The sequence below is a fragment of the Xenopus laevis genome, chromosome 4L (genome assembly GCF_017654675.1).
Source record: "Xenopus laevis strain J_2021 chromosome 4L, Xenopus_laevis_v10.1, whole genome shotgun sequence".
In the NCBI taxonomy this organism is placed as follows: domain Eukaryota; kingdom Metazoa; phylum Chordata; class Amphibia; order Anura; family Pipidae; genus Xenopus; species Xenopus laevis.
In genome coordinates, this window is record NC_054377.1 from 88,789,161 (window position 1) to 88,807,324 (window position 18,164).

The 18,164-nt window shown below is 36.9% G+C and overlaps 1 protein-coding gene across 2 annotated transcripts; it reads right to left on the reverse strand.

The window, feature by feature from the left end:
* Positions 1–1,594: 1,594 nt before the first annotated feature.
* efcab14.L (EF-hand calcium binding domain 14 L homeolog) lies at positions 1,595–17,414 on the reverse strand. Of its 2 annotated transcripts, none has more exons than XM_018258387.2 (10): positions 16,968–17,414; positions 13,058–13,206; positions 11,677–11,822; positions 9,368–9,466; positions 7,535–7,645; positions 6,104–6,286; positions 5,442–5,513; positions 4,702–4,807; positions 3,029–3,127; positions 1,595–2,784 (listed from the first exon to the last, which is right to left on the reverse strand). In XM_018258387.2, exons 1-10 carry the CDS (start codon positions 17,207–17,209, stop codon positions 2,603–2,605), a joined length of 1,389 nt encoding a protein of 462 aa, XP_018113876.1. In that variant the 5' UTR covers positions 17,210–17,414; the 3' UTR covers positions 1,595–2,602. The 2 variants fall into 2 exon arrangements, with proteins under 2 accessions (XP_018113876.1, XP_018113875.1); XM_018258386.2 differs by having other exon boundaries at positions 6,104–6,289; positions 16,968–17,413.
* Positions 17,415–18,164: the final 750 nt, after the last annotated feature.

Consider the following 18,164-nt stretch of genomic DNA (forward strand, 5'->3'; position numbering starts at 1 on the left):
TAGTTTTTGGCTGCTTGAATAAGTGACCTATTTATAAAGCTGAGAAGAGGCAAGTAATTCAAAACTATAAAAGGCCAATTAAAATTGACTAAACATGACACTAGAACATACTGCAATTTAACTTAAAGATGAACTTTAAAATCTTCATGCCGGAATAGGCTATTTGAAAAGTCAAAACACAAATGCACTCTATACACTGGCAAGATACCAGTCTCAATATAGAGGGGGGTTATTTATCGAAGGTCGAATGTCAGTCTTTTATACCTTGAATGAACTCACAACTCGAATGGTTTCTGAAACCAAAAATTATACCTTTTTTTTTTTACAACTACCATAAAATTGACTTTGTATACTTAATATAATTTTGCCATAAAGTATTTGCCCAATGCTTTTACATTACCCATCTAACTATCTGTGATCGCCTGTGATGGGGCTGCCATATTTGTGCAGCAGGAGTCCGTTAGTATTAGAAACAGTCGGGTTTAGGAACTTCATCTAACAATTGCTTACAAAAACAAACCCCTCAGCAAAAACACAATCAGCATGACCTATAGGTAACTTTTAATGTACATTCATATTTTAAAAAGTAGTTTCTTAGAGTCAGTTCCACTTTAATAAAAAACTCAAATGGAAAAAACTCTATTCAGCAAGTATAAGGAAAATAAAAACTTGTATCGCTCGAATTGATCAAGTTATGACCCAAAAAAAAAAAAATCACCTCGAAAACTCAACATGAACCTTAATAAATAACCCCCAGAATGTATGGATACACACAGTGTCTCGTAATCACCTCCTTTTAAAGGAACAGTAACACCAAAAAATGTAAGTGTTTTAAAGTAATGAAAATATCATGTAGTGTTGCCCTGTGCTGGTAAAACTGGTGTGTTTGCTTCAGAAACTACTATAGTTCATATAAACAAGCTGCTGTGTAGCAATGGTGGAAATTGAAAAACGGCTATATGGCACAGGTTAACTAATGGATAATAGATAACACCATTAGACAGACAGAGCTTATCTGCTATCTGCTGTGTAACTTGAGCTTTTTCTCCTTTGAATGGCTGCCTCCATTGCTACACAGCAGCTTATTTATATAAACAATAGTAGTGTTTCTGAAGCAAACACACCAGTTTTACCAGTGCAGGACAACACTTCATTATATTTTCATTACTTTAAAACACTTATTTTTTGACGTTACTGTTCCTTTAAATTGTAAAATGTAATGAGCAGGCCCCACTTTACCTCTGCTGTGCTCAGTATCTGTATATATTCTATACGCACTCTATTATTTACATGACTGTTGAATATGGCAGTGCTTCAAAATACAAGGTAAAAATGCATCTACTATAGGAAAATGCAAGGATGTCATAAGTCAGTGAGTAGTTCCATGACCATATAAAGGCCCCCATATCAAGCCTTTCTTTGTGTCTTAAAACTCTAAGAAGACTTCATCGGGGGCATATTTTATATAATAAACATTTCAGCTTAGCGATAACTAAAACTTCTGTCATCACCATTTATAAGGATATATTTCACAGGTTATTCAATGCTCTTGTGTCATAACGATGTACTAGAAGTACAGAAAGTGGAGAAATAATTCCAACTATACAAATAATTTATTAAAGACATTTACAGTTCTGACTGGTAGAATTTCATATTTTACATCGCATTTAAAAATGAACGAAAAATCTGATGACAGTCTTTTTCTGTGAGCATTACCTGTATTGCAGAATAGGTATTCCTTTCAACTCAGAAGATAATGAAATAACATAACCAACTGTGATCACATTGGATATAGCTTAGTTACTGAGCTACATCTGCTACACAGTTACAGCTGGTAAGCCATATCTTGATATATGACTGGAAATGTGAGATTAGCCACACTGCTCATTATAGCTGCCTTCTGACAGTGGGCTTGATACTGTTATTCTGTATGAAAAACAAGCCTTTTTATTCACAAGGAATATTAAATATTGCATTATTCATTGCAGTTATTTGTCAGGCTTGAGGGTGAAATTGTGTTCAGACTCCCTGTATCCTGAGCAAATTGTACAGATTATGGAGTAATTGTCTTCAGTGCTGTACATTCATACTTCAGTGGGTACGCCCATGTGATTGCCAATAAGAAAGCATGCTTGAAGACCTAAAAGCTTATGCCTAGGAAAGAACAGAAGCGTATAGTTAAGCTGTATGCACATTCACACATCGTTGTTTTCCAAGGCACACATACTTGAACCTACAAATGCAGCTTTTGCTCTTGGCAGCTCTGTGTGCATAGAATTCTTTATGAATTAGGTCCTCCCATCAAGGAATACTTCTATGCTCTGTAAAGTGCAGTTTCCTAATTTAAGGCAAGATTTTGGAACTATAAAATAAGGAATCTAAATTTAAAATGGGAAGGGCATTGCAACTGTGTATGTATATTCTAAAAGCACAAGAAGTCTTTGCATCCATTACAACTGGTTATAAAATTGTCTTAAAATCAACATGAAACAAGCAATATCACTTCACGCTGGAAATCCTGCAGTCTTTATAAGAGACAACTTGGAAGAATATGGAAAGAAATGCCATGTGTGCTGCCTGTGTATTCTTTGCTGTTGAGCTGTCACTGATGCGCACTCAAAAGTGCTTTCAGTTCTGCTATGGAATATTGATCATCCCCATCTGTATCAAACTGCTTGAGATACCCAGGAGCTGGCAAAGCAGGGCCAAGCAGGTTTTGTAATTCTTGGTAAGACAGCTTTCCTTTGGCATCCTTCACTGACCTGCTGAAGAGATCTTCAAGCTCTACATGTGTAAAGAAAAAGTAAATACAGATATTACATTATAGAGTACATAAAGAAAAGGAAAGGTGAAGCGCTATGGACTTTTATTAAAACAACAGTATTAATAAGTACTGGGGTAATACACTAAAATATCTAAATACGTTTGCATGTTTATCAACACTCCAATGTGTGGGATGGAAGTATGAAAACAATTGTACAGACAAACTATTCTGCACTCCCAGAATGCATCAGCTACACAGTCTTACCTTTGTCCGTGGAAATTCCTGGTAATGTTTGCCCGGACCTATGGACAGATCTTGGTGCCATTTTTGTTAGGGTTGTTTGTGATGGTACAGCCTCACCACCTAAATTTAAACAGCATTAAACATATCTAGATTTAGAACTGGGCATTTAATTTCTGTTGGAGTACTCAGTGTACTTTGCCCTGGGTATTATAGTCTCTACACGGACACAACTTTGCTCTACAATGTACATTTGCAGCACATACACCTTATGCTACAATATTTACTGCCTTAACTAGTTACACCGCAAACTCTTTCAGGTGCTTTTACCAACATTACCTTCACTCAACTATTTACTTAACCCTTTTTGAAGTACAGGTATGGGATCCGGAAACCTGCTAGCCAGAAAGTTCTGGATTAGTCAAAGTCTCTAGAGGTCATGATTTGTAGTTAATTAAAACAATATGGACATGTTCCTAAGAAAATACAGTCATGTTTTCATTCATAGGCTATAGAAGGATTACTCTGCCCCAGCCCACCTTTCTAAGAATTTTCATAGGAACGGGTCAGAATTGCTTTAATGGCGGAAAGACTGTATATGAGACATGGCACTGTTGTCCTGCAAATTAGAGTATGGGCTATGTAATTTATATATTGACATGCCAGTTAAGACCTTATTAGATTCCATGCTTCTCGTCATCCATCTATTTACTCCAACATCACACTTTGGGGCCTATTTATTTTGCTGTGTAAAAAGACGGCAACATAATTTGCCGCGCATCATAAGACATCGTCGCAGAAAAATTGTACTTATCAAGCTTTCTACTTTCATCAATGACGTACGTCTGCAAACAATTCTGGCCTAACTATAAGCAGCTGACTATGAAGATTTTCATTCATCCAGGTCATGGTATATCTAGTATAGGTAAATCTAAAAACAACTGGACTTCTAAAAACAACTGGACTTGCTGAGTAATTAATGAAGACGTTTCACTACTCATCCGAGCAGCTTCTTCAGTATAACGGACTGGTGTGGGAAGTTCTCGGCATATAAATTTCATTGATTACTCAGATTTACCTATACTAGATATATGCAGCTGCTTGAAAATGCTATGGTAAATACAATACTTTTTACGCAGTTTCTCCAAGAGCAACTTTCACTGGAACTTACTGTACTTGCCTCTTGAATCTTCCACATTGACTTTAATGGATTACGAGAAGTCTGAAGTAGTGTAGGATAACGGCGGACGGTGTAAAAACCTTGATAAACTTGCCGGATTCTTTTACACGGCATAATAAATAGTGTTTTCTGCCTCAGCAATGCCAATACCATTAATGCCTGTTATCAGTTCAATGAAGAATGTAGATTGGGCATCTTTTTACTATACCAACATTAGATAAGCCTAGAAAAAAAAGTTTTCCCAACCTCTGCTGAGCATCATGTACACAAAAACACTGCTAGAACCGGTAGTCCACTTTCCCCTCACACCAACTGCAGTTACTAAAAAGTTAAATTTTTTTGACCAAATTTCCCTATTTGGTCAGATACTGAAAGAGGTCCATGTCAAACAAGAAGAATGAAGAAGAAGCTATAAAAGTCACTTTCCATTGCACAACTTGTATATTTCTGTGATCTTTTGCACAGGACTGGTATATTAGAACTGTAAGCAAATGTGTCAGAAATGATAATGTCTCACCTGACAGGTCTTTCAAAGTTTGCTTGTCACTTTCTGGCTGGTTAGTCAGCGCATGAATAAACTGGAGCTTCTGCTGAAGTATAGATGGATGACCACTGCCAGGGCCCTTCTCAAAACAAAATAAATATCTTTAGATAGGTCATCAATTTTTATTTCAAGAACTACAACCCTCCCCCTGATAATGTGTCTCTACAATATACAGAGCTGCCCTGCTTTGCTTACACAAACACATTTATATCATGAGAGCCCTGATTTTCTTCGCTACCACACTACATAGCTGCAGGGTTACTTTATATTATGCTCTCAGAGAAAGCAAAGACCTATACTGTGTACTGCAAAGACCTATACTGTGTACTGTACAAACACTGTGCAAGGGCTGACAAAGGTATGATGCCCACTTTCTACAAAAAAAGTGTAAATCAGAGACTCTCCAAGCCTGGAAAAAATATGCCTGGTGCTCTGCGGATAATGCACATGCTCCGGTCCCTGGGATTCCAGGAACACTTACAAAAGTAAATGAGTATTCACTCATCATTCACACCCTTCAGGCTGTGTCCCCCACCCCCAGGGAAGTAGCCCCACAATTTATGTACACACAAGACACTTCTTGCCTCAGATACATAAACAGTTATTTGCAATGCCCTGTAGTTAGTATATGGTGCTGCTGCTACACATTAATATTACACATGCTTTCATATGAAACACTATATAAACAATTTAAATCTTTTAGTTTTCTTCACCTGGGAGGATTCTGCCTGAGTTGTTTTGTTTGCAGGATCTGCAATAGTTGATGGGGATGCTGTACTGTTTACCTAGAGTAAAAAAAAATACAGTTTTGCTTGTATTTCCGGTTTTCTCCTATACAACAACATAATTGTGGACAGGGAATATGGCTTTAGGATAAATTATAATGAAGTGAAAGTAAAAAATTACTGATCGTCCGCAAAAGTATTACCCTCTGTTGCACGTGATAAAGGAAACACATCGGTTTCGATGCAATAGTGGGATCTATGAGAAGGGTTTATGACTATCACAACAGAGTTTATCGCCCCAAATGGCGATTCAATCAATAAGAACTAAAATGTCAACTGTCTACAGTCAAATTTCACAATATTCTAACAATCAAGCTTTTAGGGTAATGACACACAGGGTGATTCTGTTTTATTACCAGAGGTGTTTTCCAGCTTATTGGATGGGAGACAAAACACTTGAATTGACCCCATTCATTCTTATGAGAATAGCCTGCACCCATTATGACACAACTATCACTTGAAAACAATGGCTAATGCTATGGAAATTCAGAGTCCACCAGTGTGCCATAACCCTTTTCTTAGGATAGCCCATATGAATGGATTGCTTTATTATGAATTAAAGTAACCAAACTTGAATTGATAATACTTACTGAACTCTGAGACATGTTCTCTCTCTTGCTTGCAAGATGCAGTTCATGTTCAAAGAGAGCAATTCTTTGGGTTAAATTAGAGATTATGGTGTCCACACTGTACAATTTATAGTCATTCTGTCTTTGATACTGTTGCAAAGTGGTATTCATGTCATCAACAGTGTTCTGGAGGAACAGGACATCCTGCTGGTTCAAGTAAACACAAACATTTGTAAAAAGAAAATTAATAAAAAAAATATTTGCCCAACTGAGTATAAAGGAGCAATAATGTGTAACAAACAGATAAATAAGACAAAGCTGTAGTATAGCATCACTTTGTACAGGTTATAACTCGGAAAGGTATTACAAAACAGTAGGAGGGCTATGGGGGGGGGATAAGGAAAGTTGTAGCTAAGCAATAAAAGCTAGGAAAGACTAAAACAGCAAGCAGTTTATTTATGTTTATTCTAAGGGGTGGATTTATTATATGAATGTGAGATTTATCACACATCGACCATGGAAACAGTTCTAATTCGAATTTTCGCCACCTAAAACCTGCTGTGTTCATTTACAGGTCAATGGCAGAGGTCTGTTTGAATAAGTTATTGCCTTCCTGAAATTCAAGGTTTTTTGGAGGAAAACTTGATTCGAATTCGATTTGAAATTTTGGGTCGTGACTATTTGATCGAATATTAGATGTTTGTTTTTCTCATAAATAACCTCCCATTCAAGTTGTGAGTTCATTCAAAAAAAATAAAATCACATAAATTTGACCTTTGATAAATTAATGTTTTTATTACACAAATACAAAGGAAAAAATTTAAAACAAGGTAAGCCAACTCTTAAATATATTCTGAGGATGTAAAAAAATTTTTTTTTAAAAAACTTCACTACATTTTTGACTTAGATTGGATAGCAACTCTGACAAACAAAGAAAAAAAACACAAAAAGGTTCTTCGATACCTGGTTTATTACACAAACAGTCTACCACCAACAATCAACATTTAGCCATACAAACTTTCCAACATACACACTACATGGTACAAAACAAAACTACCAAGAGGTACCGAACGTGTCCAGGAGGTGGAACGATTACTTATGAATGCTGAAAATCTAAGACAATCAACTACAGCTGAACCCCCCCAGGAGTCATTATCACAACAGATTGTTAACGAACTATCCAATACAATAATAATAATGATATCAGCAGTCCCTGAATACCACCTATATTAGACAAACTGGTAAAGATGATCACATCTTACAAAAATAGAGGTATATGCAAAGCTTTCATGGTCACTATTTGATTTAGTAGTATTTATGTTATTTAACATGTTGACTTTATTGTTAACTTGACTTGAAATGAATACATGCAAATTTAAATAAAAACAAAATTTAAAAAAAAATAAATAAAATGTAAAAAACTGAAATAGTTTCTAAAAACCCTGAACTTACCACATCTTTTTGTAATATTTCCACTTTCTTCTTTTGCTCTTCAGTGGCTGTCTGCATGGTTTCTACATCATTGTGAACACTGGTTAATGTGCTACCCAAGGTGGCAACACTCTGAAAAACAACAAGGAAAAATTTAGGGTTCATTAAACCATACCATAGGGAGAACATATGCCTTAAAGGAAAACTATACCCCTCAAACAACGTAGGTCTCTATAAAGATATATTGCATTTAACAGCTCATATATAGAACACTGCTTCATGTAAATAAACCATTTTCACAATAATATACTTTTTTAGTAGTATGTGCCATTGGGTAATCATAAATAGAAAATTGCCATTTTAAAAAGTAAGGGCTGCCCCCTGGGAACATATGATTCACAGTGCACACAAACAATACATGTGTCACATGAGCCAATTAACAGACAGAGTTTTGGCTTTTGCTTCCACACTTCTTCCTGTTACAGCCAGAGCTGCAGTATTTCTGGTCAGGTGATCTCTGAGGCAGCACACAGACCATCACAAAATGGTGGTTCAAAACAAGAGATGTTAAAGAGCAATATTTACTTAAATATACCAGTTTGATAAGATTCCTTAATATGCCACTTTATTTGATATAAACTGTTGCTCAAGTATTGGGGGGGGGAAGTTTTCCTTTAACTGTTACTAACCACACTCGTAGCAATTATGAACCAAATATTCTGCACCACATCAATTTCCTAGAAGGGCCCTGGTGTGCTGGAAGACCTCAACAAGACTGCAAATAATAGAGTAGATTTTTGATTCATAATTCACCCTCTAGAAAGAGTTGCAATCTAACTGCAACACTCCTTAATATGTCCAGTGAGAAGTCTAAGCCAAATATTAGCAATAAGGCACTTGCAACTCAAACATTTACTATATCACTTAAATATATATTCGAAAATGTTACCACTGTGCAACATAGTAACCTCACTTTAGGTCAATAATAATAGGGATGCTTGTAATAATAATAATACTACAAACAAAATAATTGGCTGCACCATGAGCAATGTATATGAACAAGCCTGGAACAACTGAAGTCAGTCATAGTGAATCTATTTGTGTGGTACCCTAAAAGTTTTTCTGCTGTACCGCATATACAGTACAGGTTATTAGTAGTCAGATCACCCATTCACAAGCCACATCAAGCTCCTCACATTCCTGTTAGCCAATGTTTAAGGGTTTCTTTATTCCAGCAGATCCAAAAATATTTGAGGAGGGCATTCCAGAATGTGACCTAGGTAGCTACCTGCCTTACAGGCTGAACCAGCCTAGCATGTCAATGAGTTTCATAGCAAAATGCAAAGATTGCACAGGTCTGGCAATACATAGTAATTATGGGAAGTTTCCTTTCATTTGAAAAATGCATTAAATACTAAATGAAGGACATTATTAGTTACTAGATAGAACAAACTTTGTTATGTTATTTAACATTTCTGTGACTGCAGTCTGTTTGGGGAAATTATAATATTTGTAATTCAGAGGCAAATGCCCTTACCCTATAGTCAAAGAAATACAGCCACCAGAAATGTATGTATCCAATGCTTTTACATTACCTATCTGAACCCCCATGTCGATCTAGGAGGGGGCTTTGGTAGTCTTTTAAGCATTAGAAACTCTAACTTGACAGGTTAAGGAAGCACAGTCAGGTTGGCAAAAGTGTCAGGTTTTTAAGCAACTTCAACTTCATTTTAAGCAACTTCAACAATCCTTCTATGCAGGGTTACAATACACCCTTCCAAACATTTTGGAAACACTTCCTGTTTTTGTGACTCTCTTTCAAAAGGAATGTGATGCAGGACAATGAATGCTTACCTTCTGCAGTTCTGCCATTGTGTTAGGAAGATTAATAAGCTCAGAAGCTGATTTTATAGTTGCTTTCAGATGGTTTACAGCAGAGGTCAGCAGTGCAATCTAACAATAAAAAAATACAAGTTTTAACAAAAAAGCCCAAAACAGTGATCAAGATGTTACTTAGTTACTGCAAAGGCTTCAAAAAGCTACACTTCATATCATGATAAAGCCAAATTTGTATAGCAGTGCCAAGGATATGCTACAGCTATTCAGGAGTTTATGAAAGGACTATGAAAACTATGAAACCTAGTTTATCAGATCTTTTATTTTTATTTTAAAAAGATTTTTCAGTGTTTATTCAGCCATGTTTTAGCAATACCAATAACATCATATTGTACAGAAAGTGCAACTCAAACATGACTATTTTACCATATATTATTAATTGGGGTGGGTGGGTGCTACACAGGGTGCAGCAAGTGATAGTCACACCACAGTTACAAGTAAACTATGAGTAAACTGTAGAGTTGGGTTTTGATCCACACAGTGGATCTGGTGCTAAAAGTATTGAATTCGAATTCAAGTTCTTAAAGGGTCAGAGTATTATAAATCTCGAAAATCAAGTTCAATTTTTTTTTTAAAACTCAAATCAAATTTGAATAACTCACTAGTCAAATGTCAGTTTTGACCATAAAAATTTTAATTTTTAATTTTTAATTTGACCCTTGATAAAGCTGCCACTTTATGTGTACTATATACATGATTTATATATATATATATATATATATATATATATATATATATATATATATATATATATATATATATATATATATATATATATATATATATATTATGCATGAACACCACCAGAATATCAACACTAATAATCAAATGCAAGGAGAGAGGAATAATAATACACATACAAGTATTTGAGCTGCAAGTAACATTTCAGTTTCCTGAAACGAAAAGCACCAGTTACTCATTACAAGCATGTGCTGGTCTTCTGTTCATGTATTTGATATTTGCATTACACCATTACTCAAATGTTGTGCTGATGTTTTAATAGAAATATATACAAGTGCAAGAGCCCTTTGTAACGTTTCCTCAAAAAATACTCCTGACTATCAATACATTTTAAACTGCATTTAGGAGCTAACTAGGAAATGAGAAGGCTAATATACTGCATTCATTCCACTACAATAGAACAGGAGAATGAATGGTAAAGGAAGGAAAGTGATGTAATACCGAGTAGGAGACAAAAAGGTTATTTATGTATGAATAGCATGTGATTGCTTTCTTGATCTGAGAAATTGCCCATATAATCTTTATATAAGGAAATATATCTTCCTATATAGATGTATTTATAGATAGTGTGTATACGTATATATATTATTTCCCTCACACACTATTGTTAAATTGGGCAAGTGGTTTTGTACCTTGAAACAATATCATATTTATAATACTTTCAATTGTGTCTAGGCCACTAGTTTCCTGTATTTTCCAGATGCCAAAACAATAGTCCCAGGTGCAGTTTGTAATCTTGAATATAATTATAATTCCTCATACCCAATAAGATACAGCAATTGCTTTTGTGAGAGTCAAAACACAGACATTCTGTGGGGTTTCCTGCCAGGATCCTTTATTCTTTTCATTAAAAGATTAAGTCATTTTAAAACAAGACTTTAGACAATGTAAATCTAACAAGTTTAAACAGTAGCAAAATAGAGTGGACATATCTAATCTGACTGCCCAAAACAGAGCCAGGTTTTCGGAAGACTGACAATGGCACATGTATGGTGTCACTGGCTAACCTTGAGTAATATAAAACCCCACACTTCTACAAAGATCCTATTGATGAACCACACAGCCCAAACTTTGAGATCCAAGGTATTTGACCACCTACGTGTGCCAAAATCGAATAATAGATTATATTAACGAAAGAATTTGTGTTCGTTTGTTGTCTAAACAACATTTCATCCCATTACCAGTGTTAATGTAAAGCCGATCCCATTTTTGCTGCTATAACAGCCTCCACTGTTCTGGGAAGACTGCCTGTTAGATGGTGGAGCATTGCTCCAACATCTATTACTATTTTTTTCCTGAAAATTAATTCCTCTTTAAAAAAAAAAAAAAAAAGCTCTAAGACCATGCTTCTACTTGGGTAGAGTTATCATCTGGCCAGTATTTTCTGTACCAGTAAAATGATACTTGGCAACTGTTATCTAAAGGTGTCTTTCTTTAAGGCTTTCTGTGACTGGCTCTTTTGACCTTGCCAGTAAACATGTGATGTAAAACAAATCAAAAGAAAACCAGAAAATATGATAACTTACCTGCTTATTCGTCTCCGTAATATTAGACCACAGCTTATTTAGCCCCTTCTCCCCAGTCATGATATCATCCAGATATTTTTGCTTTGAAATCAAATCTTCATTTATCTTTGGAAGCTCTTCCAGAGAGCTCTTCTGATTGGATTCCACTGTACAACGAGGTGAAAAAAACAAAAACATCAGTGCGAGTTCTCTATTGTCATTGCTTAAAGACACCAAGAAGAAAAATATATATTATGAATTATATAACCTGCTACAAGTATGTAAATAGCCAAAGCCATGGCATTTTATAGTGATACAGGGCTAAACCATTTCAGCGGCAAAACTCCACACATTTTTGGAATTTTATAACATGAGAAAAAAAAACTGCCATATATTTGTTAACCATTTAGTATATTTGCACTGTACAGGCACATAAGATAACGAGTACTCCACAATGTTTAGCAAAGGGTTTATGTAGTAGAATATCATTGAATGTTTTGTCATGTCTGTTTCCCTATTATGTAAAGTATCTGAGTTACTATACTTTTAGAGCTGCTCACAAGGTAAATGCACAAAGTATGTTTTCTATAAGCCCAAGCACCAACTATACTCTGGTGTGTCTCCATGCCATATAATTTAAATAATCATATGCGCACGTAGTATAAAAGTATTCAGAGGACCAGGATATCCATATTTAAGTGTTTGTCTATCCTGGAGCATGTGGTAGATAATATTCTTCAAATTGCCAACTGATTTTCCATACTAATTTCTGCAAACATTTGCTGTACAATTATTTTGTGTACAAAGATATTTACCCATGTTGAATTCTTTGGAATTGGTATATGTGTATGCGTGTGTGTGTGTGTGTGTATATGTATATATCTCAAGAAATGCAGCTCATCCCTTTTTATTGAGTGCACATGGGTCAGGCTTGATATACAAATTACAAAATTTAACCCCAGCACTCCAACATATAGCCCCCATGCAAAAACCTATTTTTGCACAACTGGACTGTAACTCTAGTAAAAAAAGAGACAGTTTTAGTTACATGGTTTGTACAAAGTATGCATAAGCTGATGCGCCCTGTCAAGGCAGTGTCCATACGTCAGTCCTAACTAAGTGAAAAAAGAATATTATCTTTTGGGGGAGAAAGACCATACCTGCTTTTCTTTTTATTTAGCATGATCTCTTCCAAAGACACCATTAAGCAGGGGGTTGGGAGAGCAGGCATTGAGAAGAGAGGTGGCTCTACACTATGAATATGTGGTATCAATTTATTCAGATATTTCCTGGCTTTAACATTCTAGAATAATATCTTTAAAAAGGCACATTGTAGAAAACATTATGTCCAAAGCATTTCAGACAACTGAACCCAAACATGTATTGTAAAAAGGAAACTTACTTGCTCTGAACTTTTCCTTAAGAGAATCCATGTTTTCCTTAAGGACAACCTGCATCCAGACCAAGCCAATACAAGTCACAACGCATGCAGCCAACACAACAAAGCCACAGAGAGGGTAGCATATCTTACAACACTGTAGAAGACTTCCTCTGAAAAACAGAAATGTAAAAAAAATGTTACTTTGCACATTATTTTACACGTTTAGGTGTACTAGATAGTGCTGAGGCATGCAAATACTGTCAATACAAAAGTAGTGGACTCTGTGCTTGGTACCGCTGGTTGCTTAGTGGCAGCGATTATAGTGACTCCCGGACCCACTAGTCTGTGTGAAAAAATGTCAAGCTACTAAGACTTATTCCTTTCATAGAAAAAAGAAAGGTGCCATAACTAATAAAAATCTATTATTTATTGAAACAAGAAGGAGTCCCCCTTGTATAAATATCGACTGACAATCTGTTAACCTACTCATACGAAACTAATAAATAAAAGTTTTGCAAAGTTTGGAGAAACGCAAGAGACTGATCGCAGACGAAACCGGATATACCACGAGGCTATTACCTACACTCAAAGGGAGACCAAACCGGCATCCATCCCTTCCTGCGATCAAACCAACCCTCAAAATACTGCTTCGGAAAGAACGGCAGGAGAGAACAACCCACCACCTTCAAGATATGCGTCTTGACATTTTCTTTCTGTAAGTATAGCTTGTAACTGGTCCATCACAAATGCAGCTCTCTGCCGAGAGGTCAATCTAACGATCCGGAACCGAAGAAATAAACAATCTTAAATGCGGTCCGATTGTTCCTACCAAATGTGAGTAGGCTTACCTCAAATCATGGCTATTTAATTAAGGGGTTAACACACTATTGGCACCTTTCTTTTTACTAGGAAACTAATAAGCCTTAGTAGCATGCTTTTCTTTCGCTTGACATACAAACACTGTATTTGATATTAAAGGGCTTGTTTCCCTTTGATTTAACTTTTAGTATGATGTAGAGAGTGATTTCTGAGATCATTTGCAATTGGTTTTTATTTATCATTTGTGGTGTTTTAGCTATTTAGCTTTTTATTCAGCAGCTCACCAGTTTGCCATTTCAGCAATCTGGTTGCTAGGGTCCAAATTTCCTTAGTAGCCATGCACTGATTAAATACAAATAGGAGAGGACTAGAATACAAAGATGAGAACTGAAAGTAGCAATATGCTTGTAGCTTTACAGAGCATTTGGTTTTTTTTTTTAGATGGGGTCAGTGACCCCCATTTGAAAGCTGGGAAGAGTCAGAAGAAAAAAGGAAAAATTCAAAAACTATGAAAAATAAATCATGAAGACCAATTGAAAAGAATTGCTTAGAATTGACCATTCTATAACATGCTAAAAGTTAACTTAAAGGTAAACTACCCCTTTAAAGCAAAAGTAGGGTGCCACAGGCCAATAAAAGGTAAAGCCAGAATTTTTCATTTAAATTCAGAAAGAATGCAGAATAAGAGTGAGGGGATTTAGTGAAGGGGTTATGATGATGATAAAGCTGTGAATGATGAAATGCACTAAAGCATCTTGATGTCAAAAAGAAACGGAAACACCAATACCTATACCCGAATTATATAAATGTAAGAAAATGTCTTATTCACAGATTACAAGGAGTTTTCATGCTTGAGAGTACTACAAATGGTTATCTATTTAGATAATATTACTACATTACATTGTTGCCTTTGTTCCCACCCTCCATGTTGCACTGAGCACTGGTTGTTGAAGTTTGAACTGCCATAAATTAGCTGAGGAGAATCCTGGATCCGGCTTGTGATATTGTACGCATTTTGTGAACTACTACATTTAAATATGAGGAATAATGGGCTAAATTATTATTATTATTTGTATCCTACATTAGCAGCAGTTGCGTTGACACAATTATGCTTTAAGTTTGACTGGAAGGCAGAATTGACATATTTAAACCTGGGCTAAAAAAAAACAGCTACAATTTAACCTAAATATTTCCGTAATCTTATATTCACGTTTAAATGTCTCATTTAGGGTGATATGGGGATATCACAAAATTATTCACAAAGAAATGCGTTTTAGAACTGTTCAACCCTGTTCATGAATCACACTGGGTGAATTCATAGTGGTGGGTGGCTATTCAGCTCGTAATGGGGCCAACAGACCCATTGGGAGAGGACCAATGTGGTTTTCCCCAATGTGATTTTTTAATCTGCCTGAACAATATGTGGCAGATTTTAAGACAGATATCAATTGGGAAGGACCTCCCAAGGGTCCTGTATATAGGTTAATAAGTTGCTGAGTCTGCAATTTTAAGAATGAAATGAGATTATACTGCACACGCAGTAACAACTTCTTTTGTAAATTGGTCAGTCTCTATAAACATTTCAAAGTTGTCAGCCCACAAAAGATACATTTTATTCTAGACGTGTTTTTTACGATAGAAAATCAATGTGGACATGGTGTTTGGTAATTTGGCTTGGAACGGTCATCGGGCTACTCCCCAAATGATCACTGGACCAGACTAAAATGTCCAGCTTCCCCCAGTGATTATATTCACTTACCTGACACCCCTTCCAGTGTCCCTATTAGCAGAAATACACACATATGAAGTAAATTGAAAGCTGAAATTGCAAAAAGCCAGATTCTTCACTCTACTGTGTATGCACCTGCTCAGGCCCAGAGAAATGAGCTTCTACACAAATACTCCAGGCCAGTGCAGTTTTTTGCTAACAGAAGCATAAAGCCCAGGGTATCAGTTAAGAAAATATAATGACAGTGGGGAGGGATAACTAACATTTTGGCATCACCCAGTGATTTTAGTGTTGGCCTCCTTGAACAATGCTTTGCCCACATAATGGAATTACTTGCCAGGTTTTAGGACCTATAATGTGGCACATCCCTAAATGGAAACAAAATTAGATAAATTGAAATAAACACATCTGGTTTCCTTGCCTTCAACTTCCATCCCTGATAGTTTCCAAAAGAACTGAACAAACCATTCTATTGCATGACAGAAGAGTGGAGAACACCTATACACACTATGATTTATTTCCGCAGAAGCAAGTAGTCAGCAATAGCAGATTGTGTGGTTTTGGTGTGGGGGGGGGCAAACTCTGTTCACATTATAAACAGCGTGTTTACAGTTCCTAATTTGCATTGCTGTCTGTGGCGATGCCAAGCCAATAATCCAAGGAACAATGGCGATACTAAGTAAATAAACAGAAGTGTGGTTGGGACTATTAGGGTTTTTGCAGAAATATTCAATAAACCTGAAACTCTACATTTTTAAGCTATATCTAAATGAGTATAACGCACTGGCAAATTCTTATTCTTTACAGAAAATGTCTCCTTAAAAGGATACCACCACCCCAAGATGAATTTTTTTGCATAATAAAGAAAATAAAAATGTAAATAGATATTCTCTGATGCACACACCCGCTTCTGACTTCTGAAACTATGTATCAGTAAGTAGCTGATCACATCTGGGGCAGAACTGCTACACCGTCTCAACAATCAGACAAGAAAAAAGAACAAAAAGGCAGACGCATATACACCACCACTGACAGGTTTTCATTAGGTTCTATTGCAAAGTTGCCTCGAACTTCATTGTCTGTTATTATGCAAAAAAATCTGTAAAAGATTTGTAAAAAATCTCATTTGCCCTTAAAGTGCCAGTTTCCATAGCATGTTATAGTATACATTCCTCAACTACACGATTGTTTCTGCTAACAGTTGTTTTGCTTTTATCCCTTGTAGAGTAGCACAGTGGGACTGCTGTAACCAAGCATCCGGTCTGACTGTCAGCTGCTGCTGCTTGACTACAGCTCCCTGCACCGGTGGGAAGCAAGAAAAGCAGCAGTTGTAGCGCTGCCTATGGGGTGATGGCTGGAAGTCCTATACTAATGGTCACTGACCTTCCGAAGCGCCCATGTCTATCTCCCAACGAGCCGAATTCGTCTTCTTCCTCTGTGTCTGTTTCCGAGTCCGAGGCCGGCGGCTCAGTCCGGAGGAGTCTATGTCCGCTGCCCTTCTTTGCCTTCTTCCTCGCTCCGTCACCAGCCAGACCAATAAGCGCGTTCAGTTCCTTTCGCTTTTTCATTTTCTTGTGCGGCGTAGGGGGGGCCGGGGGCCCAGCAGACAGAGCTCCAGAGCCCATTGAAGCCAGGCCGCTGCCCGTGCTGGTAGGGGATGGGCTCTCACATCGAGACCTGAAAGACTCCCTAGAGATGTTATTAAAGCGTATCCAGCAGCTTGTGTCTGGGACTTTGCCTGCCTGTCAGCTCCACGGACACTGTTCCTGTATGACCCAAAGACTGGATGCGCGTCATACCGGAAGCAGCCTTCTCTCTCCTCCCACCAGCTCTCTTCTTCACTCCCCTCTGTAGTTTTCAAGATACTTTTAAAGGAACAGTAACGTCAAAAAAAGTGTTTTAAAGTAATGAAAATATAATGCAGTGTTGCCCTGCACTGCTAAAACCAGTGTCGGACTGGCCCACAAGGATAACAGGAAAACTCCAAGTGGGCCCAGGTGTCAGTAGGGTTGCCACTCGGCTGGTAAAACACCTGCCAAGGCCGGGGCCAGTATTACAAATTTACCGGCAATGCAGTTGCTGGTAATTTGTAATACCCTTTAAAAAAAGCCCTTGGCATGTAAAGGTGGCAACCCAAGGTGTCAGTGGGCCTCTTGTTTTTGACCATTTGGCCTATTTCATGGTCATTCCCTATTTTTTATGAGAATTTAATAAAGGAAGAATAGAGTATAGTATGTAGAGAAAAGAAACTAGAAGAATAAAGAGGTTGAGTGAGGAGAGGAGGTATAATAGTTTGCAAAGTGGGCCCTCAGCCTAAGGTTTTCTGGTGGGCCCCTGGCATCCCAGTCCGACACTGGGTAAAACTGCTGTGTTTGCTTAAGAAACACTACTATTGTTATATAAATAAGCTGCTGTGTAGCAATGGGGACAGCCATTCAAAGGAGAAAAGGCTCAGGTTACACAGCAGATAGCAGATAAGCTCTGTAGAACATAATGGTGTTATCTGTTATCCACTATTTAACCTGAAGCGAAACGGCGCAAATTCGCCCATCACTATTTGTGAGTAAAGACCAGCTGATA

Coding starts and splice junctions, on each gene's coding strand:
- efcab14.L (XM_018258386.2), bottom strand. CDS start 17,209: ATGGGCTCTGGAGCTCTGTCTGCTGGGCCCCCGGCCCCCCCTACGCCG. Junction 6,290..7,534: donor AAATATTACAAAAAGATGTG/GTAAGTTCAGGG, acceptor TACTTGAACCAG/CAGGATGTCCTGTTCCTCCA. Junction 2,785..3,028: donor AGGAATTTCCACGGACAAAG/GTAAGACTGTGT, acceptor TTACACATGTAG/AGCTTGAAGATCTCTTCAGC.